Below are 27,340 nucleotides of genomic sequence, written 5' to 3'. Positions count from 1 at the left end.
GTCGAAGATTCGGCAAAAATCGCTATATACAAATACTATACATGCTATATTGTCGTTATAAACTTGTCCTTTTTGTCCTGGAGTCATTGAAAATCATATCTTGTCTAAACTTAATATATGAGTATAATACTTGATCATGTTTGATTTAAAAAAAGATTTAAATTTTTTCAAAAAAGGCCAAAAAAATTAGTACCCAGAATACCCGAGAGCACTGAATCCCCGTCCGCAGAGCGAGTTTGCCGAATACTGAACCCGAAATGCAGAGACTTGACTTCTGCTCCTCATCAAATACCCAGAATACCCCGGCATGCAATGCAAATATCTCCCGATGGGTGCAAGTGCAACCAGTGGCGCACGTTGATCACCACTCCAAACGCCATGGTGTCCTCTGGCTGCGCCGTCCTGCCACACCCCGCCGGAGTCGCCCCTCGTCGCCGGCAACACGTGCCCGCGCAGGCGTTCTGGGGGCCGGAGAGGAGGCGGCGGCTGAGCTTCGAGGCGCGGCCTCGGTGCCACAAGATGTACGTTCCCGGTAATTCTGCACTACTTCGCCTTAATCTTAAATTCTTAACTGCTATGTTTCTTGCGGGGAAAGCAATTGGATTGGTCCGCTCGGTCATTATATTGCTTTAGCTATCACAATACTTGTTGTTGGAGAGAACTAGTCTAGTTCTTTTCAATAAATGTTTAAAAACAGAGGGATTATTACTACAAGCAGAGTATGGCTGTGTGCATCGCGGGATGCAAGAGCCAGGGCTGTCCTCTTTTTCGAAAAAACTACAAGCAGAGTAGCCAAGCTTAGCTGTGGAAAGAGCAAAATTTCAACAGGTGCCAATTAAATTTCAGTTCTTCCGTGTGCTAAAACCGCGAAAACCTTATGATACGGCATACGCGAATCGGTTTCAGATGGAACAAGTGAGATTGACATATCTCAGTTAGGAGAAAGAAGCATGCTCAAATTAATTCATTCACTGTAACACTAACAATACTGTAGGTATTGATGTCGACTGAGCCAGTGACATGTTTCAGGCTTTGGAGAGGGCTCGCCAGAGAAAAAGGCGGCGATCAGTCTGCTCAACTTCTTCAATTACCTGGCTGTCAGGATTGTGCTGGCACAGCTTGAGGTTACCTACTTCTAATTTCCTCTCATAATCTCCATTGAGAGTGTTAGATTTAGTAAAAGCAACACAATACTTCATTAGTAGTAGTAGTACTACCTTTCTCTCTTTGCGCCTTGATTTGGAAGGAGACAATACCGTATTTCTTATACTCGATGAGCAAATTATTACAGCACCATTGAAAAATAGGACTTTCTTAGCCGATTGAGAGACATAGACTTACCCTAATAATACTGTCGGGTACCTGATTATTTATTTGTTTTTATGTTTGAGGGACTTCATGTTTTGGTGCCATCTAATAGCTGTCCTTTTTTATCTTCCTGTGAACAATTTTATTGATTAAGAGTTACAACCGAGAAGCATATGTTGAGCTCAAGGAGTTCACAAGCCGCAACTCCGTGAACGACGCTGATAGCTTCTGCAAAAACCTAATCCGTGAGTCGCCAAGGCACAAAGCATTAGGTAACTTTTCTTATCATTTTTTTTCAGATTTAGGATGATATGGGGGTAACATTTGCCTATCTGCCTACATGCTTATCACCGAAGAACTGAGTGTCGTAGCAGATTTATGATATATTTTGTTGATAAGAACTTAAGCTAACACAAGTATCAACTCTGAACTCACTGTCATGTACTCAGTGGTGAACAGTGGTGAAGTGTTGGTGCTCTTTTAGTTTTCACTTGATTGTCAGCTTACCATCTCTCATGGTGAACATTAGTCTTGGACAAACTTACTGACAACTCATTACCTTTGTTTCACCATGCTGGAAGCTATGAGGATTTTGGAGGTAAGCACCTAGAACATTAGAAATGACAATTTTCTGAACTTTTGTCTGCCCCAGGGTTTACTCATTCATCTGTGACCGCAGGTTCGATCGGCTTATATGAAGAATGATTTCGAGTGGGACAACTTGAAGAAGCTATCGTTCAAGGTTAGTTTTCCACGCCCAAGTATGTATGATTCTTACCATGAGGAAGAGGCCATTCATTGTTGTTCATTTTTGTCTTCCATTGTGCATGGCAGATGGTTGATGAGGCGAACATAAAGCTCATGAGGGACTATGTCCTGGAGACCAGCCACATAGAAGACGAAGAGTGAAGATATCCCATGTATCCTCGGCGCATCTGCCGTGCAGGTCTCAGTCGATCCGCACAGGGTCTGATTATATTCTTTTATTACTATGTGCAGTTCAAATCCGTGTATTTGGGACTGGAAATGGTCAGATCACGTGACGACGCCGCTATGGGGTTACACCACCCTGACACTGAACCAGTGGTTGGGTCATATAGATAACAGTTTGTTGCTTACACGACATGCTGAATCAAGCATTGCTCACTCTGTTTCGCAATGTAATGCATTTTAGTTTTGTCCAGTCAATCAAACTATATAAAAAATTGGTCAATCTGAGTAGATAATTAATCGATGTCTACAATACAAAAATAAACATTATGAATAACATGTCCAATGAAGAATCTATATGATAGTACTGATTAGATGTGGACACTGTTAGGATACATAGTTCCTATACCGTATGTGTCCATGTATAGTCGCCATACGATATAACCCGATCCACTAGTAGATAACAAGGCTTTCGTCCTAGTCGGATTGGAGCAATAGTCCGACCGCGTTATGAACCGGGACTAATGTGAGCATTAGTCTCAGTTGAAGCGGCTAGGACGTCGGACGGAGCTCGATAGGCATTAGTCTCGGTTCGAATCAGATCTTTAGTCCCGGTTGGTAGTTTTAGCACCTTTAGTTCCGTTTGGTGTGTGCAACCTGGACTAAAGGTAAGCCACCAACCGGGACTAAAGGTCTCCTTTTTGGCGGCCAACATTTCGCGCGGGGAGGGACCTTTAGTCCCGGTTGGTGGCTCCAACCGGGACTAAAGGTCTATTTTTTCTCTTTTTTGGCTTGTTTTGTTTTTCTAAACTCGACAATTTCTGTTTTTAGATTTGGAATAACTGTTAGAATATTTATAGTTTTTAATGAATCTTTTTTGCTTCAAGTCACAAAAATTGTAAACTTTCTGTTAGTGCCAGTAGTTTTCAAATTTGAATTCTTTGAAATTTGTGTGAATCACTACTTTGTGAATAACTTTATTTAAAAAATATATTTATCGGTGATACTTTTTCCTGCTGTTTAATATTAGTGTGTTTTATCATTACATTAAATTTGGTATTTTTAGGTTATTTTAAATAGGTGTTTTAATAAAAAATAGATTTTGTTTAGCTCTTTTAGTTTATAGCTTAAAAATTATTAAATGCATGAAAAAAATAACAAATGAAGTAAAAAAGGGTTGAAAATTGATGATGTGTCTTTGAATGGTGCATATCGAACGCACAAAAAGTCTAGAGTTAAAATAAGTTTAAAATATGAAATGTCTTTGTAACACATGAATTTCGTTCGAAACTCTCATACTTCGAAAGAGATTGTCCAGTTTGTACACAAAGTGCATCAAGTTTTTGTCGTAACCCTCTCAACATTTTAGCACATGCTATGTGAGTGAAATGATGATACCATGTCAAGTTTCAACCTTTTTAGAGTTCATTTGTAGTGCCTTTCGATTTCACGGTTATTTAGCTCAAAAAATATCATTAAATGCATGAAATATTGCAAATGAAGTCAGAAAGGTTGAAAATTGATGACGTGACTTGAATGGTGCATATGTCAACCATCGTAGGCGGATTTGTAAATTTTTAGAACCCTCAAATTCCGAAAGGAAAAAAGTTATCTCAAATTTAAGTTTTTTTTGAATTTTCGGTCAAACTACTTATTCAATAAATATTAGTGTTACTAAATAATAATAATTTTTTAGAATGATAGTTTCAAACTCAAATGGTGAAACGTGTGACATCATGCTCAAGGGCTTAATAGGATTGATATGATACATATAACATAAATTAATTGAATAAATAGTTTATTTTTTAAAATGTTTTTAATTCTTTTATATTTTTGAAATTCAAAAAATAATAATCAGATTTTAACATCAATAGAAATTCTCATAGCTTTTCAAGATTCATTAATATTATTCTTGTGTGGAATATATCTAATTTTCAAAGAATCAATCTCAAGAGAAATTCTATCAACGTTCCTAGCCAAATCATCAATCTTGAGCAATTTTTCTTCAATCATAGCATTGAAACCTTTTTCAGAGCTAATGAATTCTTTAATATTATTCTAAAGATCAAAGGCCGTATTATTATAATTTCCATAAGAATTGTTGTAGCTATTACCCTAACTATGAGAGGAATTACTAGGAAACGGCCTAGGATTGAAATTACCTCTATACGCGTTATTGCCAAAATTGTTCCTACCGACAAAATTCACATCGATAGATTCATTATTATTTCCAATCAAAGAAGACAAATGCATATCATTGGGATCAATAGGAGCACTCTTAATAGCAAACAATTTGATTAATTCATCCATCTTTCCACTCGAAGTGTTTATTTCTTCAATAGCGCACACTTTTTTACTAGTAGGAGATCTTTCGGTATGCCATTGAGAGTAATTTGCCATAATATTATCTAGGAGTTTAGTAGCTTCTCCTAATGTGATTTCCATAAAAGTACCACCCGCGGCGGAATCTAAAAGATTTCTAGAAGAAAAATTCAATCCCGCATAAATTTTTTGTATAATCATCCATAAACTCAAACCATGCGCGGGGCAATTCCTAATCATTAGTTTCATCCTCTCCCAAGATTGTGCAACATGCTCATGATCAAGTTGCTTAAAATTTATTATATCGTTCCTAAGGGAGATAATCTTAGCGGGTGGAAAGTACTTGGAAATAAAAGCATCTTTAGACTTATTCCATGAATCAATACTATTTTTAGGTAAAGATCAAAACCAAGTTTTGTCACGATCTCGTAGTGAGAAAGGAAATAGCTTTAATTTAACAATTCCATTATCCTCATCTTTCTTCTTTTGCATACCACACAACTCAACGAAGGTATTTAGATGGGATGCAACATCTTCGCTAGGAAGGCCAGCAAATTGTTCTTTCATAACAAGATTGAGCAAAGCGGCAATAATTTTACAAGATTCCGCACTAGTGGAGGGAGAAATCAAAGTACTAATGAAATCATTATTATTAGTAGTGAAATAAACACATAACTTGGCATTCTCTTGAGCCATTGTGACAAAACAAGCAATCTAGCACACAAGCAAGCAATTAAAAAGACGAACGGAAAAAGGGCGAATAAAAAGGAAAATCTTTTTGGTATTTTCTGAAAATCGTTTTAGAAGTGGGGGAGAGGAAAACAAGAGGCAAATGGAAAATAAAGTAAATGCAAGAGATGAGTTTGTGATGGGTACTTTGTAAGCGTGATCTTGCTATGTATCCTCCCCGACAACGGCGCCAGCAATCCTTCTTGCTACCTCTTGAGCTTGCGTTGGTTTTCCCTTGAAGAGAAAGGGTGATGCAGTGAAGTAGATAAGTATTTCGCTTAGTTTGTTGAGAACCAATGTATCAATCCAGTAGGAGGAACAAGCAAGGCTCCAATAGTAGTACCTACACAAATAATCAAACACTTGCACCCAACGCTATAAAGGGTCTGTCAATCCCTTCAGAGTTATTTGGAAGGATGAGATCTGATTTAGATAGATATAAAAGATTACGGAAACAAAAGTAAATAAATTGCAGAAAAGTATTTTTTGGTATTTTTGGTTTATAGATCTGAAAATATAATATGGAAAATAGACCCGGGTGCATAGGTTTCACTAGAGGCTTCTCTCATAAAGGAAAATAATATGGTGGGTGAACAAATTACTGTCGAGCAATTGATAGAAAAGCGAATAATTATGAAGATATCTAAGGCGACACTTATGCATATAGGCATCACATCCGTATCAAGTAGACCGAAATGATTCTGTATCTACTACTATTACTCCACACATCGACCAACTCCTGCCTGCATCTAGAGTATTAAGTTCATGCAGAACAGAGTAATGCATTAAGTAAGATGACATGATGTAGAGGGATAAACTCAAGCAATATGATGAAAACCCCATCTTTTTATCCTCGATGTCAACAATACAATACGTGCCTCACTACCCCTACTTTGTCACTGGGTGAGGACACCACAAGATTAAACCCAAAACTAAACACTTCTCCCATTGCAAGAATTACCAATCTAGTTGGCCAAACCAAACGAATAACTCGAAGAGACTTGCAAAGATATGAAATCATGCATATAAGAATTCAGAAGAGACTGAAATAATATTCATAGATAATCTGAACATAATCTCACAATTCATCAGATCTCGACAAACACACCGCAAAAGAGTATTACATCGGATAGATCTCCATGAAGATGATGAAGAACATGGTATTGAAGATCAAAGAGAGAGAAGAAGGCATCTAGCTACTAGCTATGGACCCGTAGGTCTGTGGTAAACTAGTCACGCTTCATTGGAGGGGCAATGGACTTGATGTAGATGCCCTCAATGATCAATTCCTTCTCCGATAGATTATCGGAAAAGTCTCCCAGATTGGGTCTGATGGGAACACAGGCTCCCGGCGGCAGAAAAGTATTTGCGTTCCTATTTTTGGCGATACAGGAATATTTGGGAATTTATAGCCCAAAGAATAGGGTTAGGAGGCCTGCAGGGGACCCACAAGCCAGGGGGCGCGGCCACCCCCTAGGGCGCGCCCTGCAGGCTTGTGGCCTCCTGGCAGGTGCCCTGCCCCCTACTCCAAGTCTCCTAGGTGTCTTCTGGTCCAAGAAAAATCTTTTCGGAGATTTTGTTCCGTTTGGACTCCGTTTAATATTCCTTATCTGCAATACTGAAAAACATAGAAAAAACGGAAACTGGCACTAGGCTCTAGATTAATAGGTTAGTCCCCAAAATAATATAAAACAACATATCAATGCATATAAAACATCCAAAACAGATAATATAATAGCATGGAACAATCAAAAATTATAGATACGTTGGAGACGTATCAGCCAACCATGTCCATCATCGGTGGCCAAAGCACGTCGAGCTAGACATCCTCTTTGTGCGTGAGCGGGTCGCTCTCAACGAGTTTCGCGTTCTCTACATCCCCACTCGTCAGCAGCTCGCCGACATCATCACGAATGGGCTACCATCAGAAGTTTTCTCTGAATTCCGATCTAGTCTTTGCGTCGCCCCCGCCGATGTCATGACTGGGGGGGGGGGTAGGATATGTAGTCCTACACCGTATGTGCCCATGTATAGTCTCCATCCGGTATAGCCCGATCATGCATCACTTGTTGTTAGCGTAGTGGTGCACGTCGTGTGGTAGTGGCAGTAGTGGTACACGCATGATCTCGCTCGACCGCTCTAGAGAACTGTATATATCTTGCAGCATGGAGCTTAATCAGGTGTGTCGAATCTCATTCTCCTCTCCATCGTTAACAGACATGATGATATTTTCCCTATAAACTTGGTCAAATTTAAATATCTTTTGAATTAACACAAAAGAAGTACCTTATATTTTGAATTTCCATGCAATCAAAATTGCATCGGATTCCACTATCGGGCATGGCAATGGAACAACACAAAGGTAGCGACATTTGTTTTAAACTATTGCCTAAGGCTAACATCATGATAGCTATAAGTTCAACAAGGCTAGAGAAAGTAAAGCCTCCAAGGCGACGCCAATACCGCACACTTCCACGCGATTGCGAATGGACGTCGGCGGAGATGCACTATTTTGTGTCTTTGGGAGAAAAACAACATCTTGGAACTCTCGGATGAGATCCAGACCCACATTTATGTTGGGGAACGTCGCATGGGAAACAAAAATTTTCCTACGCGCACGAAGACCTATCATGGTGATGTCCATCTACGAGAGGGGATGTGTGATCTACGTACCCTTGTAGACCGTACAGCAGAAACGTTAGTGAACGCGGTTGATGTAGTGGAACGTCCTCACGTCCCTCGATCCGCCCCGCGAACCGTCCCGCGATTAGTCCCACGATCTAGTGCCGAACGGACGGCACCTCTGCGTTCAGCACACGTACAGCTCGACGATGATCTCGGCCTTCTTGATCCAGCAAGAGAGACGGAGAGGTAGAAGAGTTCTCCGGCAGCGTGACGGTGCTCCGGAGGTTGGTGATGATCTTGTCTCAGCAGGGCTCCGCCCGAGCTCCGCAGAAACGCGATCTAGAGGAAAAACCGTGGAGGTATGTGGTCGGGCTGCCGTGGAAAAGTCGTCTCAAATCAGCCCTAAAACCTCCGTATATATAGGTGGGAGAGGGGGAGCCTTGCCTTGGGGCTCAAGGAGCCCCAAGGGGGTCGGCCGAACCAAGGGGGAAGGTCTCCCCCTCCCAAACCGAGTCCTACTTGGTTTGGAAGGTGGAGTCCTTCTTCCCTTTCCCACCTCCTCCTTTTTTTTTCTTTTCTCTTTGATTTTCTTCCTATGGCGCATAGGGCCTTCTTGGGCTGTCCCACCAGCCCACTAAGGGCTAGTGTGCCACCCCCAAGGCCTATGGGCTTCCCCGGGGTGGGTTGCCCCCCCGGTGAACTCCCGGAACCCATTCGTCATTCCCGGTACATTCCCGGTAACTCCGAAAACCTTCCGGTAATCAAATGAGGTCATCCTATATATCAATCTTCGTTTCCTGACCATTCCGGAAACCCTCGTGACGTCTGTGATCTCATCCGGGACTCCGAACAACATTCGGTAACCAATCATATAACTCAAATACGCATAAAACAACGTCGAACCTTAAGTGTGCAGACCCTGCGGGTTCGAGAACTATGTAGACTTGACTCGAGAGACTCCTCGGTCAATATCCAATAGCGGGACCTCGATGCCCATATTGGATCCTACATATTCTACAAAGATCTTATCGTTTGAACCTCAGTGCCAAGGATTCATATAATCCCGTATGTCATTCCCTTTGTCCTTCGGTATGTTACTTGCCCGAGATTCGATCGTCAGTATCCGCATACCTATTTCAATCTCGTTTACCGGCAAGTCTCTTTACTCGTTCCGTAATACAAGATCCCGCAACTTACACTAAGTCACATTGCTTGCAAGGCTTGTGTGTGATGTTGTATTACCGAGTGGGCCCCGAGATACCTCTCCGTTACACGGAGTGACAAATCCCAGTCTCGATCCATACTAACTCAACTAACACCTTCGGAGATACCTGTAGAGCATCTTTATAGTCACCCAGTTACGTTGCGATGTTTGATACACACAAAGCATTCCTCCGGTGTCAGTGAGTTATATGATCTCATGGTCATAGGAACAAATACTTGACACGCAGAAAACAGTAGCAACAAAATGACGCGATCAACATGCTACGTCTATTAGTCTGGGTCTAGTCCATCACATGATTCTCCTAATGATGTGATCCCGTTATCAAGTGACAACACTTGCCTATGGTCAGGAAACCTTGGCCATCTTTGATCAACGAGCTAGTCAACTAGAGGCTTACTAGGGACAGTGTTTTGTCTATGTCTCCACACAAGTATTGTGTTTCCAATCAATACAATTATAGCATGGATAATAAACGATTATCATGAACAAAGAAATATAATAATAACTAATTTATTATTGCCTCTAGGGCATATTTCCAACAGTCTCCCACTTGCACTAGAGTCAATAATCTAGTTCACATCTCCATGTGATTCCAACGAATCCAACACCCATATAGCTCTGGGGTCTGATCACGTCTTGCTCGTGAGAGAGGTTTTAGTCAACGGTTCTGAATCTTTCAGATCCGTGCGTTCTTTACAAGTCTTTATGTCATCTTATAGATGCTGCTACTACGTGCTATTCGGAAATGCTCCAAATATCTACTCTACTATACGAATCCGTTTCACTACTCATAGTTATTCGGATTAGTGTCAAAGCTTGCATCAGCGTAACCCTTTACAACGAAATCTTTAACCACCTCCATAATCGAGAAAAATTCCTTAGTCTATTTAGTTACTAAGGATAACTTTGACCGCTGAACAGTGATTCAATCCTGGATCACTCTGTGTACCTCTTTAACTGACTTGCCGCAAGGCACACATCAGGTGCGGTACTCAGCATGGCATACTTTAGAGTCTACGGCTAAGGCATAGAAGACAACCTTCGTCTATTCTCTTTATTCTGCCGGGGTCGGGTTTTGAGTCTCACTCAAATTCACACCTCATAACGCAACCAAGAACTCCTTCTTTGCTGATCTATTTTGAACTCCTTCAAAAACTTGTCAAGGCATGCATTTTGTTGAAACTTCCATTAAGCGCTTTCGATCTATCTCCATAGATCTTTGATGCTCAACGTTTCAAATAGCGCAATCCAGGTACTCCTTTGAAAACTCCTTTCAAACAACCTTGTATGCTTTACAGAAATTCTACATTACTTCTGATCCACAATATGTCAACCACATATACTTATCAGAAATTCTATAGTGCTCCCACTCACTTATTTGGAAATACAAGTTTCTCATAAACCTTGCACAAACCCAAAATCTTTGATCATCTCATCAAAGTGTATATTCCAACTCCGAGATGCTTGCACCAGTCCAATGAAGGATCGCTGGAGCTTGCATACTTGCTAGTATCTTTAGGATCGACAAAACCTCCTGGTTGTATCACATACAATGTTTGCTCAAGGAAACCGTCGAGGAAACAATGTTTTGACATCCTATGTGCAATATTTCATAAATAATGCAACAACTACTAACATAATTCTAACAGACTTTTAGCATCGCTACGAGTGAGAAAGTCCCATCATAGTCAACTTGTTTGATCTTGTCAGAAACATCTTTGCGACAAGTCGAGCTTTTAATAATAGTGACTTATCACTATCATCGTCTGTCTTCCTTTTAAAAATCCATCTTTACTCAATAGTCTTATGACCATCAAGTAGTTCTTCCAAAGTCTACACTTTGTTTTCATACATGGATCCTCTCTCGGATTTCATGGCCTCCAGCCATTTGTCGGAATCCGGGCCCACCATTGCTTTCTCCATAACTCGTAGGTTCACTGTTGCTCAACAACATGACCTCCAAGACAGGGTTACCGTACCACTCTGTAGTAGTACGTGACCTTGTCAACCTACGATGTTTGTAGTAACTTGATCCGATGCTCGATGATCACCATCATCAGCTTTCACTTCAATTGGTGTAGGCGCCACAGGAACAACTTCCTGCGCCCTGCTACACACTGGTCGAAGTGATGGTTCAATAACCTCATCAAGTTCTACAGCCCCCCACTCAATTCTGTCGAGAGAAGCCTTTCCTCGAGAAAGGATCCGTTTCTAGAAACAAACACTTTGCTTTCGGATCTGAGATAGGAGATGTACCCAACTGTTTTGGATATCCTATGAAGATGCATTTATCCGCTTTGGGTTCGAGCTTATGAGACTGAAACTTTTTCACATAAGTGTCGAAACCCCAAACTTTCAAGAAACGACAGTTTAGATTTCTCTAAACCTCAGTCTATGCTGTGTCATCTCAACGGAAATATGTGGTGCCCTATTTAAAGTGAATGCGGTTGTCTCTAATGCTTAACCCATAAACGATAGTGGTAATTTGATAAGAGACATCATAGCATGCACCATACCAAATAGTGTGTGTCTATGACGTTCAGACACATCATCACACTATGATGTTCTAGGTGGCATGAACCGCGAAACAATTTCCACAGTGTCTCAACTGCGTGCCAAAACTCGTAACTCAGATATTCATTTCTATGATCATATCGTAGACAGTTTATCCTCTTGTTACGACGAACTTCACTCCGAAACAGAATTGAACTTTTCAATATTTCAGACTTGTGATTCATTAAGCAAATACTCTAGTATCTACTCAAATCGTCATTGAAGTAAGAACATAATGATATCCACTGCGTGCCTCAGCACCCATTGGACTGCATACATCAAAATGTATCACTTCCAGCAAGTTACTATCTTATTTCATCTCAATGAAAACAAGGCCTTGCTCATGTGGTATGATTTGCATGTCACTAGTGATTCAAAATCAAGTGAGAATAAAGATCCATCAGCATGGAGCCTCTTCATGCAATTTTATACCAACATGACTCAAGCGGCAGTGCCACAAGTAAGTGGTACTATCATCATTACCTCGTATCTTTTGGCACCAATATCATGAACATGTGTAACACTACGATCGAGATTCAATAAACCATTGAAGGTGATTATTCAAGAAAATAGAGTAACCATTATTCTCTTTAAATGAATAATCGTATTGCAATAAACACGATCCAATCATGTTCATGCTTAACGCAAGCACCAAATAACAATTATTTAGGTTTAACACCAATCCCGATGGTAGAGGGAGCGTGCGCCGTTTGATCATATCAACCTTGGAAACACTTCCAACACGTATCGTCACCTCGCCTTTAGCTAGTCTCCGTTTACGCCGTAGCTATCATTTCGTGTTACTAATCACTTAGCAACCGAACCGGTATCCAATACCCTTATGCTACTAGGAGTACTAGTAAAGTACACATCAACATCATGTATATCAAATATACTTCTTTCGACTTTTGCCAGCCTTCTTATCTACCAAGTATCTTGAGTTGCTCCGCCTCAGTGACTGTTCCCCTCATTACAGAAGCACTTAGTCTCGGGTTTGGGTTTAATGTTGGGTCTCTTCATTAGTGCAACAACTGTTTTGCCGTTTCACGAAGTATCCCTTCTAGCCCTTGCCTTTCTTGAAACTTAGTGGTTTTACAAACCATCAACTATTGATGCTCCTTCTTGATTTCTACTTTCGCAGTGTCAAACATCGCGAATCGCTCAAGGATCATTGTATCTATCCTTGATATGTTATAGTTCATCAAGAAGCTCTCACAGCTTGGTGGCAGTGACTTTGGAGAACCATCACTATCTCATCTGGAAGATTAACTCCCACTTGATTCAAGTGATTGTCGTACTCAGACAATCTGAGCACACGCTCAACGATTGAGCTTTTCTCCTTTACTTTGTGGACAAAGAATATTGTTGGAGGTCTCGTACCTCTTAACAAGGGCACAAGTATGAAATCACAATTTCATCTCTTTAGAATATCACTTATGTTCCGTGACGTTTTAAAACGTTTTCGGCGCCTTGCTTCTAAGCCATTAAGTACTTTGCACTGAACTATCGTGTAGTCATCAGAAACGTGTATGTCGGATGTTCACAGCATCCACAGACGATGCTCGAGGTGCAGCACACCGAGTGGTGCATTAAGGACATAAGCCTTCTGCGCAGCAACGAGGACAATCCTCGGTTTTACAGACTTAGTCTGCAAAGTTTGCTACTATCAACTTTCAACTAAATTTTCTCTAGGAACATATAAAAAAACAGTAGAGCTATAGTGCAAGCTACATCGTAATTCGCAAAGACCATTAGACTATGTTCATGACAATTAGTTCAATTAATCATATTACTTAAGAATTCCCACTCAAAAAGTACATCTCTCTAGTCATTTGAGTGGTACATGATCCAAATCCACTATCTCAAGTCCGATCATCACGTGAGTCGAGAATAGTTTCAGTGGTAAGCATCTCTATGCTAATCATATCAACTATACGATTCATGCTCGACCTTTCAGTCTCATGTGTTCCGAGGCCATGTCTGCACATGCTAGGCTCGTCAAGCTTAACCCGAGTGTTCCGCGTGTGCAACTGTTTTGCACCCGTTGTATGTGAACGTTGAGTCTATCACACCCGATCATCACGTGGTGTCTCGAAACGAAGAACTGTAGCAACGGTGCACAGTCGGGGAGAACACTATTTCGTCTTGAAATTTTAGTGAGAGATCACCTCATAATGCTACCGTCGTTCTAATCAAAATAAGGTGCATAAAAGGATTAACATCACATGCAATTCATAAGTGACATGATATGGCCATCATCATGCGCTTCTTGATCTCCATCACCAAGGCACCAGCACGATCTTCTTGTCACCGGCGTCACACCATGATCTCCATCATCATGATCTCCATCAACGTGTCGCCATCGGGGTTGTCGTGCTACTCATGCTATTACTACTAAAGCTACGTCCTAGCAATATAGTAAACGCATCTGCAAGCACAAATGTTAGTTTAAAGACAACCCTATGGCTCCTGCCGGTTGCCGTACCATCGACGTGCAAGTCGATATTAACTATTACAACATGATCATCTCATACATCCAATATATCACATCACATCGTTGGCCATATCACATCACAAGCATACCCTGCAAAAACAAGTTAGACGTCCTCTAATTTTGTTGTTGCATGTTTTACGTGGTGACCATGGGTATCTAGTAGGATCGCATCTTACCTACGTAAACACCACAATGGAGATATATGAATTGCTATTTAACCTCATCCAAGGACCTCCTCGGTCAATTCCGATTCAACTAAAGTTGGAGAAACTGACACCCGCCAGTCATCTTTGAGCAACGGAGTTACTCGTAGCGATGAAACCAGTCTCTCATAAGCGTACGAGTAATGTCGGTCCGAGCCGCTTCGATCCAACAATGCCGCGGAATCAAGAAAAGACTAAGGAGGGAAGCAAAACGCGCATCACCGCCCACAAAGACTTTTGTGTTCTACTCAAGAAGACATCCACGCATGAACCTAGCTCATGATGCCACTGTTGGGGAACGTCGCATGGGAAACAAAAATTTTCCTACGCGCACGAAGACCTATCATGGTGATGTCCATCTACGAGAGGGGATGTGTGATCTACGTACCCTTGTAGACCGTACAGCAGAAGCGTTAGTGAACGCGGTTGATGTAGTGGACCGTCCTCACGTCCCTCGATCCGCCCCGCGAACCGTCCCGCGATCAGTCCCACGATCTAGTGCCGAACGGACGGCACCTCCGCGTTCAGCACACGTACAGCTCGACGATGATCTCGGCCTTCTTGATCCAGCAAGAGAGACGGAGAGGTAGAAGAGTTCTCCGGCAGCGTGACGGCGCTCCGGAGGTTGGTGATGATCTTGTCTCAGCAGGGCTCCGCCCGAGCTCCGCAGAAACGCGATCTAGAGGAAAAACCGTGGAGGTATGTGGTCGGGCTGCCGTGGAAAAGTCGTCTCAAATCAGCCCTAAAACCTCCGTATATATAGGTGGGAGAGGGGGAGCCTTGCCTTGGGGCTCAAGGAGCCCCAAGGGGGTCGGCCGAACCAAGGGGGAAGGTCTCCCCCTCCCAAACCGAGTCCTACTTGGTTTGGAAGGTGGAGTCCTTCTTCCCTTTCCCACCTCCTCCTTTTTTTCTTTTCTCTTTGATTTTCTTCCTATGGCGCATAGGGCCTTCTTGGGCTGTCCCACCAGCCCACTAAGGGCTAGTGTGCCACCCCCAAGGCCTATGGGCTTCCCCGGGGTGGGTTGCCCCCCCGATGAACTCCCGGAACCCATTCGTCATTCCCGGTAACTCCGAAAACCTTCCGGTAATCAAATGAGGTCATCCTATATATCAATCTTCGTTTCCGGACCATTCCGGAAACCCTCGTGACGTCCGTGATCTCATCCGGGACTCCGAACAACATTCGGTAACCAACCATATAACTCAAATACGCATAAAACAACGTCGAACCTTAAGTATGCAGACCCTGCGGGTTCGAGAACTATGTAGACATGACCCGGGAGACTCCTCGGTCAATATCCAATAGCGGGACCTGGATGCCCATACTGGATCCTACATATTCTACGAAGATCTTATCGTTTGAACCTCAGTGCCAAGGATTCATATAATCCCGTATGTCATTCCCTTTGTCCTTCGGTATGTTACTTGCCCGAGATTCGATCGTCAGTATCCGCATACCTATTTCAATCTCGTTTACCGGCAAGTCTCTTTACTCGTTCCGTAATACAAGATCCCGCAACTTACACTAAGTCACATTGCTTGCAAGGCTTGTGTGTGATGTTGTATTACCGAGTGGGCCCCGAGATACCTCTCCGTTACACGGAGTGACAAATCCCAGTCTCGATCCATACTAACTCAACTAACACCTTCGGAGATACCTGTAGAGCATCTTTATAGTCACCCAGTTACGTTGCGACGTTTGATACACACAAAGCATTCCTCCGGTGTTAGTGAGTTATATGATCTCATGGTCATAGGAACAAATACTTGACACGCAGAAAACAGTAGCAACAAAATGACACGATCAACATGCTACGTCTATTAGTTTGGGTCTAGTCCATCACATGATTCTCCTAATGATGTGATCCCGTTATCCAGTGACAACACTTGCCTATGGTCAGGAAACCTTGGCCATCTTTGATCAACGAGCTAGTCAACTAGAGGCTTACTAGGGACAGTGTTTTGTCTATGTCTCCACACAAGTATTGTGTTTCCAATCAATACAATTATAGCATGGATAATAAACGATTATCATGAACAAAGAAATATAATAATAACTAATTTATTATTGCCTCTAGGGCATATTTCCAACAATTTACTCCTTTTACAAGGAGTTATTATCGACGACGCCCTGTAGCGGGGTGTGCTGTCCGATGACTTCTGGCCTCCGGTTGACAGGGTCTCGAATGTCAAGAATGCAGTGTTAAGTCTCCCATTCTGAGAGGAAGAGGTGGGTAGGGCCATTGCCTCTATGAAGGCGGGATCGACTCTAGGTCCTAGCGATCTGCGAGTGGTCTTTTTCCAGAAATTCTGGCACGCCATAAGGCCGGTAATCATGACGATGTTTCATGAATTTTATGTCGGAACCTTCGACATGTCCCGGATCAACTTTGGTGTGATCACCGTGATCCCCAAAAAAGTTTGGGCGACGGATATTTGGCATTTTAGGCATATTGCGGTGATCAACGTACTCGAGCGCATATTATCGAAAGTATGCGTTACACGGCTAGCTCCTATGACGGAGAGGCTTGACCATCCCCTCCAAACTGCTTTCCTGAAGGGCTGATGGATCCACGATGGGATCTTGGCCCTTCGTGAAATCGCACATGAAGTGCACTCGCGTTGCCATAAGGGCCTATTCCTCAAGTTGGACTCCTAGAAGGCTTATGATCGTCTGGATTGGTCCTTCTTAAGGTTAGTACTCCAACTCCGTAGCTTTGACGACAGGTGGTCCTCCTGGATTATGCATATGGCCCAGTCTAGAAGGACGTCCATTAACATTAAGGGCGGCGAGGGACCTTATTTTTCACCTTCAACATGAGTGAAGCAGGGGGACCCGATTTCGCCCCTCCTCTTCAACCTTGCGGTTGATGCCTTGAGCGATATCCTAGATAAAGCATGGACAATCAATCATCTTACTAGGGTGGTTAGATACCTCATCCCTGGTGGAGGGGTCACCCATCTTCAGTATGTGGATGATACCATGATCATGGTTGAGGGGTCCAACCTCGACATAGTTAATCTGGAGTTCCTCCTTTGCTTCGAAGCAATGTCTGGCTTGAAAATAAATTTTGATAAAAATGAGGTTTTCATCCTCGAATACCCTATGGAGGACCATCACCGGATTGCAGGTAATCTAAACTGCAAGCTATGAGCATTCCCACAACTTATCTAGGGATGTCGTTGGCCGATTCGAAGGTCCTCACGAGTGGATTTGATCCCCTAGTGGGCCGGGTCGCTTCACGAGCCGAGTTGTGGCAAGGCCGGTTTATATCCAAGGGGAGTAAAACGGTGCTCATTAGTGTGAATCCGGAGAGTCTACCCATGTATATGATGGAATTGTACATCCTTTCAGAGAGCATTCATAGCTCTTTCGATAGGGAACTCACCACGTTCTTCTAGCAGGCTTCTGATGGTCGCCAGAAATACCACATGGTCAAGTGGGCACATATTTGCCTACCCAAGAACCTTGGGGGGTTGGGGATCACGGCCTCCAATACTATGAATATGGCCCTCATGCTTCGATGGGTATGTGCTACTGCGTCAACAGACCTTCCCTCGCAACGGCGCCAGGAATCCTTCTGCTACAGGCTACGCCTATAGGGACTTCCTTGGCAAATATGCAAAGGATTTCCCGGCGGCCTTGGTGCCTTGCATTGGTGTTCCCTTGAAGAGGAAAGGGTGATGTAGCACAGCGGCGGTAAGTATTTCCCTCAGTTTGAGAACCAAGGTATCGATCCAGTAGGAGGATCGCGTCAAGTCACAAGTACCTGCACAAACACAAAGAGCTTGCACCCAACGCTTTGAAGGGGTTGTCAATCCCTTATATATTGTTTGCAAAGTGAGAACTGAAAGCAAAAAGTAAACAAAGCAAAGTAGAAGTGAAAGTGGAGACGATAGTTGTGAATAGACTCGGGGGCCGTAGTGTTCACTAGTGGCTTCTCTCATGAAAGCAAGTAGATGGTGGGTGAACGAATTACTGTCGAGCAATTGATAGAACCGCGCAAAGTCATGACGTTATCTACGGCAATGATTATATCTATAGGCATCACGTCCAAAACAAGTAGACCGATACTTTCTGCATCTACTACTATTACTACACACGTCGACCGCTATCCAGCATGTATCTAGTGTATTAAGTTCAAAAGAACAGAGTAACGCCTTAAGCAAGATGACATGATGTAGATGGACAATCTGAAACTTATGATGAAAGCCCATCTTGTTACCCTTGATGTCAAAACACGATGCGTGCCTTGCTGCCCCTTCTGTCACTGGGAAAGGTCACCACACGGTATGAACCCAAAACCAAGCACTTCTCCCATTGCAAGAATCATAGATCTAGTTGGCCAATACAAAACCCAAGAACCGGAGAGACTTACAAGGATATCAAATCATGCATATAAGAAATCAGCAAAGACTCAAATATAATTCATAGATAATGTGATCACAAATCCACAATTCATCGGATCTCGACAAACACACCGCCAAAGAGGATTACATCGGATAGATCTCCATGAAGATCATGGAGAACTTTGTATTGAAGATCCAAGAGAGAGAAGAAGCCATCTAGCTACTAACTACGGACCCGTAGGTCTGAAGTGAACTACTCACGAGTCATTGGAGGGGCGATGATGTTGATGTAGAAGCCCTCCAACTCCAAAGTCCCCTCCGGAAGGGCACCGAGAAGGGTCTCCAGATGAGATCTCGCGGAAACGAAAGCTTGCAGCGGCAGAAAAGTGTTTTCGTGGATGCCCTGATTTTTTCTGCGATTTTAGGGTATTTATAGGCCAAAGAGCTAGGGCAGGGGAGCGCCAGGGAGGCCACAAGCCTGGTTGCCGTGCCCCCTGGCCGCGACAACAAGGCTTGTAGGCTCCCTGTGGGCCCCCTGCCTTGGCCCTAAAGTCCCCCGATCTTCTTCTGTTCTGGAAAAATTTATTTCGGGGATTTTATTCCGTTTGGACTCTGTTCCAAAATCAGATCTGAAAAGAGTCAAAAACACAGAAAAAACAGGAACTGACACTTGGCACTGAATTAATAAGTTAGTCCCAAAAAAGATATAAAAGGTATATAAAACATCCAAAGTTGACAAGATAACAGAGTGAAACCATCAAAAATTATAGATACGTTTGAGACGTATCAAGCATCCCCAAGCTTAACTCCTGCTCGTCCTCGAGTAGGGAAGTGATAAAGAATGAATTTTTGATGCTTTCATGCTTCCTAGCATAGATGTCATTTGTAACTCCTCTTATGTGACGTGAATGTTCAGATCCATTAGATTCAAAACAATAGTTTGCTATTGACGTGGAGATAATAATACTTCAAGAAAACTAGCAAGGTAATCATGAACTTTCAAAATAACAAGGCGAAAAGAAAGTTATCCCTACAAAATCATATAGTCTGGCTATGCTCTATCATCCTTGCACAACGAATTTAAATCATGCACAACCTCGGTATTGGCCAAGTAATTGTTTTCACACCTTTACTTTCTCAAACCTTTTCAACTCTCACGCAATACATGAGCGCGAGCCATGGTTTTAGCACTATAAGTGGAATGGAGTGTGGTGGAGGTTGCAAGGCAAACAAGGAGAAGATGGTCACATTGACTAAGCATATCGACGAGCTATGGAGATGCTCATCAATAGATATCAACGTGAATGAGTAGGGATTACCATACAAATGATGCACTAGAGCTAAGAGTATGTGAAAGCTCTTAAAGAAAACTAGTGGGTGTGCATCCAACTTGCTTTCTCACGAAGACCTAAGGCAAATTTGAGGAAGCATATCATTGGAATATACAAGCCAAGTTATATAATGAAAATTTCCCACTAGCTATATGGTGGTGACAAAACGAGAGAGTCTCAATCATGAAGATCATGGTGCTTAATAAGCGCAAGTGTGGAAAGATAGTAGCACTGTCCCTTCTCTTTTTTTCTCTCATTTTTTGGTGGGCTCTTTGGCCTCTTTTTTTATATTATTTTTTTATTTTTTTATTTTGGTTTGCATCTTTGGCCTCTTTTATTTCCTCACATGGGACAATGCTCCATCAATGATGATCATCACACTTACAACTCAAAACTTAGAGCAATGATGACTCTATATGGAATGCCTTCGGTAGTGTACCGTGACAATGATCTAGCATGGCATAGACATTAATGGAAACATCATGCTAGCTATCTTACGATCATGCAATGGCAATGTAGAAGCTGTGGCACATGTCATGGTGGTAGTTGCATGGCAATATATCTCGGAATGGCTTTGAAAAAGCTATAGTAGGTAGGTATGGTGGCTGTTTTGAGGGAGGCTATATGGTGGGTTTTGTGCACCGGCGAAAGTTGCACGACACTAAAGAAGATAGTGATGGTGGAAGGTGAAAGTGCATCTAAACCATGGACTCAACATTAGTCATGAAGAACTCATATACTTGTTGCAAAAGTTTTAGTAGTAATCGAAATAAAGCATTCAACGCATACTCCTAGGGGAAGGGTTGGTAGGTATAAACCATCGCGCGATCCCGACCGCCACACAAAGGATGACAATCAATAGACTAATCATGCTCAGACTTCATCACATAGCGGTTCACCATACGTGCATGCTACGGGAATCACTAACTTCAACACAAGTATTTCTAGATCCACAACACCTTACTAGTATAACTTCAATATTACCACAACCACAACTCAAAACTAATTGAGATGAATCAAAGTTCTCTAACTACTCAATGCACATGAAGGTGGAAATTTTCATATTCCTTTGGATAACTACCCCTTTTGAGACTAATTTCAAAGCATATCAACTACCAAGCCACGCGCTTCCGTGCTCTAAAAGATATAAGTGAAGCACACAGAGCAAAATCAACTAGCTCAAAAGATATAAGTGAAGCACATGTGAGCTGAATTGTCTAACCAAAATCATGGTGAGTGCATGTCTCTCTCTCTAGGTGTGCAGAAAGGAAGATTGTGACACAACAAAAATAAAATACTCCTACGATACAAGACGCTCCAAGCAAAACACATAACATGTGGTGAATAAAAATATAGCCCCAAGTAACGTTACCGATGGATTGAAGACGAAAGAGGGGATGCCTTCCTGGGGCATCCCCAAGCTTAGGCTTTTACGGCATCCTTGAATCAACTTGGGGTGCCTTGGGCATCCCCAAGCTTGAGCTCTTGCCACTCTTTATCTTTTTGAACATAAGAACTTCACCCAAAACTTGAAAACTTCACAACACGAAACTTAAAGAGAAACTCGTGATAACATTAGTATAAGAAAGCAAACCACCACTTCCTTAGTTACTGTAGAAAACTTAAATTCTACTTATGTTGATGTTAGGTTACTGTATTTTCAATATTCCATGGCTAATACCCCCCGATACTATCCATAGTTTCATCAAAATAAGCAACCAACTCAACAAAAACAGAATCTGTTAACAACAAACCAGTCTGTAGCAATATGTATACTTCGTATACTTATGTTACATCAAAAATTCTGAAAAATTACGAAAGTCTGAGGAATTTGCGTAGAAATCAGCAGCAAAAAGAATCAACTAAAAATATCTTACAGCAAAAAATGAAAATTCTTTTCGTGAGCAGAAAGTTTCAGTCTTTTCCATCATGACCAAACGATCATCCCCAAGACTAATCATAACGGTTTTGCTTGGCACAAACGCAAAAAGAAACACAAAAAAAAATCATAACAGAATTATGAAAGTGTGGAAAACACAAAACAGAAAGAAAAAGGATAGATTCGTTGGGTTGCCTCCCAACAAGCGCTATTGTTTAACGCCCTTAGCTAGGCATTGATAATTCAATGATGCTCACACAAAAGATAAGAATTGAAGCACAACGAGAGCATCATAAAGCATGTGAAAATCACATCTAAGTCTAACATACTTCCTATGCATAGGCATTTTATAGGAATACAGATTGTCAAGACAACCAATAGTTACCAAATGCAAGGAAGAAGAAAGAGACAATAGCAATCTCAACATAACGAGAGGTAATTTGGTAACATGAAAGTTTCTACCACAATATTTTCCTCTCTCATAGAAATTACATGTGGGATCATATTCGAATTCAACAATGTAACTATCACATAGGATATTCTTTTCATGATCCACATGCATGCAAAGTTGACACTCTTCAAAAATAGTGGGATTATCAACTAAAGTCATGACTTCTCCAAACCCACTTTCAATAATATTGCAAATATCATATTCATCATGATGCTTGAACAATTTTTCAAGATCATAAGAAAAATCATCGCCCCACTGATGATCATTGCAACAAGTAGTGGACATAGAAAAACTAGCATCCCCAAGCTTAGGGTTTTGCATATTCTTAGCATGATTGTCACTAATAGAATTTATAGTGAAACCATTGCAATCATGCTTTTCATCCAAGGAGCCCTCGTGAATCACTTCATAAATTTCTTCCTCACAATTTTCAGATTCACGCATCTCAATCAAAACTCCATAAAGATAGTCAAGTGCACTCAACTCACTAGAAATTGGATCAACATAATTGGATCTCTTAAAGAGATTAGCAAGTGGATGAGGATCCATATCACTAGATTTTCAGCAAGCGAAGATGCAAGCATATTGAAGGCACATGGCACACAAGCGAACAGAAAGCAAGCAAGAGAAAAGGGCGAATGAAAAAGGCAAACTAAAAAAACAAATTGTGAAGTGGGGGAGAGGAAAACGAGAGGCAACTGGCAAAAAAGGTAAATGCAAGAGATGAGTTTGTGACACCTACTTGGATAGATCTTGACTTGATCTCTCCTCCCCAGCAACGGCGCCAGAAATCCTTCTGCTACTGCGTCAACAGACCTTCCCTGGCAACGGCGCCAGGAATCCTTCTGCTACGGGCTACGTCTATAGGGACTTCCTTGCAAAATATGCAAAGGATTTCCCTGCGGCCTTCGAGCCTTGCGTTGGTGTTCCCTTGAAGAGGAAAGGGTGATGTAGCACAGCGGCGGTAAGTATTTCCCTCAGTTTGAGAACCAAGGTATTGATCCAGTAGGAGGATCGCGTCAAGTCACAAGTACCTGCACAAACACAAATAGCTTGCACCCAACGCTGTGAAGGGGTTGTCAATCCCTTAGATTGTTTGCAAAGTGAGAACTGAAAGCAAAAAGTAAACAAAGCAAAGTAAAAGTGAAAGTGGAGACGATAGTTGTGAATAGACCCGAGGGCCGTAGTGTTCACTAGTGGCTTCTCTCATGAAAGCAAGTAGACGGTGGGTGAACGAATTATTGTCGAGCAATTGATAGAACCGCACAAAGTCACGACGTTATCTAAGGCAATGATTATATCTATAGGCATCACGTCCAAAACAAGTAGATCGATACTTTCTACATCTACTACTATTGCTCCACACGTCGAACGCTATCCAGCATGAATCTCGTGCAATAAGTTCAAAAGAACAGAGTAACGCCTTAAGCAAGATGACATGATGTAGATGGACAATCTCAAACTTATGATGAAAGCCCATCTTGTTACCCTTGATGGCAACAACACGATGCATGCCTTGCTGCCCCTTCTGTCACTGGGAAAGGTCACCTCACGGTATGAACCCAAAACCAAGCACTTCTTCCATTGCAAGAATCATAGATCTAGTTGGCCAAACAAAACCCAAGACTCGGAGAGACTTACAAGGATATCAAATCATGCATATAAGAAATCAACAAAGACTCAAATATAATTCATAGATAATCTGATCACAAATCCACAATTCATCGGATCTCGACAAACACACCGCCAAAGAGGATTACATCGGATAGATCTCCATGAAGATCATGGAGAACTTTGTATTGCAGATCCAAGAGAGAGAAGAAGCCATCTAGCTACTAACTACGGACTTGTAGGTCTGAAGTGGACTACTCACGAGTCATTGGAGAGGCGATGATGTTGATGTAGAAGCCCTCCAACTCCAAAGTCCCCTCCGGAAGGGCACCGAGAAGGGTCTCCAGATGAGATCTCGCGGAAACGAAAGCTTGCAGCGGCAGAAAAGTGTTTTCGTGGATGCCCTGATTTTTTCTACGATTTTAGGGTATTTATAGGCCAAAGAGCTAGGGAAGGGGAGCGCGAGGGAGGCCATAAGCCTGTTTGCCGCGGGCCCCCCTGGCCACGGCAACAGGGCTTGTGGGCTCCCTGTGGGCCCCCAGCCTTGGCCCTCAAGTCCTTTGATCTTCTTCTGTTCTGGAAAAATTTATTTTGAGGATTTTATTCCGTTTGGACTCCGTTCCAAAATCAGATCAGAAAAGAGTCAAAAACACAGAGAAAAGGAACTGGCACTTGGCACTGAATTAATAAGTTAGTCCCAAAAAAGATATGAAAGATATATAAAACATCCAAAGTTGACAAGATAACAACGTGAAACCATAAAAGTTATAGATACGTTTGAGACGTATCAGTATGGCAGATCCTTTGTAGCGAGGATGGATTGTGTCTAAAACTCCTTCAGGTAAAATACCTAACGAGTGAGCCGCTCCTTCCTTGTTCTCATGCAAACGGATCCCAATTCCAACATGCGATCCAAAAGATCAAGGAGGAAATTCGCTTAGGAATATCCTTCTGTATAGGTAGTGGGGAAGGGACCCAGTTCTGGGCGAATCCATGGGTTGGATGAGCCGCTCAGAGTGGGGTTCCCCATCTTGTTCTCCATTTGCGTCGACCCATCCCTCCTCGTCTCTGCGACTGTTCGCCAAAGCCAATGGGACATTAGGTTCAGACGTACTTTCAGCCAGGTAGAAATGGCTGAGTGGAACTATCTTCTTGATGCCCGGTCACACGCACTACCGAACTATTTTGACATAGTGGCACTACTGGGAAAGGGATTATAGGTGAACCCCCATTAGTGGCGGGTGGTGCGTGTCACCCGCCACTCCTAATTTTAAAAGCAAGAAGTGGTGTGTGCTAAAATTTGGCTGCCAATGCAACACAAGTACATGTGCAGGTGGCCACGATGAATCGCCACATCTATGTTTTTTACCAATTCATGCGTGGGTCACAAGCTACTATGGCAAGTGCAAATTGTTGCCAGCCACGATTAACTTCCACACTTGTGCCGGGCGGTGCTTATGACCCTCCAGAGTAATATTTGAGCAGCCACGCGCCAAACGTTATCAATATTTTCATGCAGCGTGTGGTGGGTTCCGACGGTCACTCGCCACAGTTATATTTGGTCCTCTTGTCGCCTCCCACGCATATGCTGGTGTCCGCGTAAGGGCCAAAATCCCCTGCCACGAGAGCGCGTCGCTTGGCGAGGGAACGGCTCCCCACCACCGTCTGTGGGCCCGACTTAGCCCGCCGGTTTCCCCCGATGATGGCGAGGGAGGAGGAAGCAGGGGAGGGGGCGAAGACGGCTACGGCTAGTGTCACGCCCAAGATGCGACCCTATCCTCAATTTGGCACGAAGGCCTCGTCAGGGATAGAAGCGCATCTCGTCGTGTCGCAAGAATGGATATCGTTACAAGTACATGTACTGAAAAGAAGAGATATATAAAGAGAGTTGGCTTACACTCGCCACAAGCTACATTAGAGTCACAACAGTACATTACATAAACATCATGAAGAAGAGAAGGGTCCGACTACGGATGAAAACAAAAGAGAAAATGAAACGACGTCCATCCTTGCTATCCCAGGCCGCCGGCCTGGAACCCATCCTAGATCGATGATGACGAAGAAGAAGAAGCAACTCCAAATGAACAATCAACGCGCTCGCGTGAAGTAACCTTTACCTGTACCTGCAACTGGTGTTGTAGTAATCTGTGAGCCACAGGGGACTCAGTAATCTCATTTCCAAAGGTATCAAGACTAGCAAAGCTTAATGGGTGAGGCATGGTTAAGTGGTGAGCTTGCAACAGCGGCTAAGCATATATTTGGTGGCTAACTTACGAGTACAAGAAATAAGAGGGGGAAGATCTACGCATAACGGACGTGAAGTACTGATGATCAAATGAATGATCCTGAACACCTACCTACGTCAGACATAACCCCACCGTGTCCTCGATCGGAGAAGGAACTAACGAAAGAGACAGTCATGGTTACGCACACAGTTGGCATATTTTAATTAAGTTAACTTCAAGTTATCTAGAACCAGTGTTAAACAAAGCTTCCACGTTGCCACATAACCGCGGGCACGGCTTTCCGAAAGATTTAACCGTGCAGGGGTGCTCCAACTAGTCCATCACAAATTACCACAAGCCGCATAGAAATCCTCAATCACGAAGCTCGCGATCTCGTCGGATTCCCTAGTGGAAAACCTCAACTCTGAGATTACCCAAAGCATCACCGGAATCCCGATGCACAAGATATTTCGTCAAAGGTAAAGCTAACCCAGCAAGGCCGCCCGACGTGTCGACGATCCCGATAGGAGTCGCGTACCTCATTCTCAGGACACGACGAATGGGTCACACTAGGAGATACCAAACCTCGGGTTGCCCCGCGGTGGCCCCGTAGTCTGCCAATTTGGACCAACACTCATGAGGAGCACTGGCCTAGGGGGGTTGATTAAATTTCCTCGGGTGCCGGCAGGTCCCTATGCATTATTATTAGGTTATTAGGAAAATGTAGTACCAAAGTTGGGCCTTGCTAGACCAGTCTTAATCTAAAACAAATTATCAAGGGGGTCCCCATAACAACCCCGATCGTGTTAGGAGCGCTCATTTATGGAACATAACACCGGTAGCCGAAAACTAAGGGGGGCAAAGGTGGAACAAAACACCAGGCTAGAAAGGCCGAGCCTTCCACCTTTTACCAAGTATATAGGTGCATTAAATTAAATAACATTTAAATACGGTGATATAACAAGGAACCCATGCTTTCACATGGAAGCAATGCACCTGCAACTAGCAACGCTAACACAGGGTTAAGCAAGCAGTAACATAGCCAATCAGTGGTTTGCTAGGTTGAACATGTTGAAGGTTTGCATGGCATTGTTGAGAAGGCTG

General features: G+C 42.8%; 1 protein-coding gene across 1 annotated transcript; it reads left to right on the top strand.

Annotated features, from left to right (window-relative positions):
* The first annotated feature begins 318 nt into the window (after positions 1-318).
* On the top strand, positions 319-2,496 carry LOC123412353 (chaperonin-like RBCX protein 1, chloroplastic). Its single transcript, XM_045105305.1, has 6 exons — positions 319-532; positions 1,030-1,124; positions 1,463-1,580; positions 1,890-1,906; positions 1,988-2,050; positions 2,143-2,496. Exons 1-6 carry the CDS (start codon positions 379-381, stop codon positions 2,215-2,217), a joined length of 522 nt encoding a protein of 173 aa, XP_044961240.1. The 5' UTR covers positions 319-378; the 3' UTR covers positions 2,218-2,496.
* Positions 2,497-27,340: the final 24,844 nt, after the last annotated feature.

The sequence above is a fragment of the Hordeum vulgare genome, chromosome 7H (assembly GCF_904849725.1).
Source record: "Hordeum vulgare subsp. vulgare chromosome 7H, MorexV3_pseudomolecules_assembly, whole genome shotgun sequence".
NCBI lineage: Eukaryota > Viridiplantae > Streptophyta > Magnoliopsida > Poales > Poaceae > Hordeum > Hordeum vulgare.
This window is presented reverse-complemented; position numbering and strand designations above follow the sequence as displayed.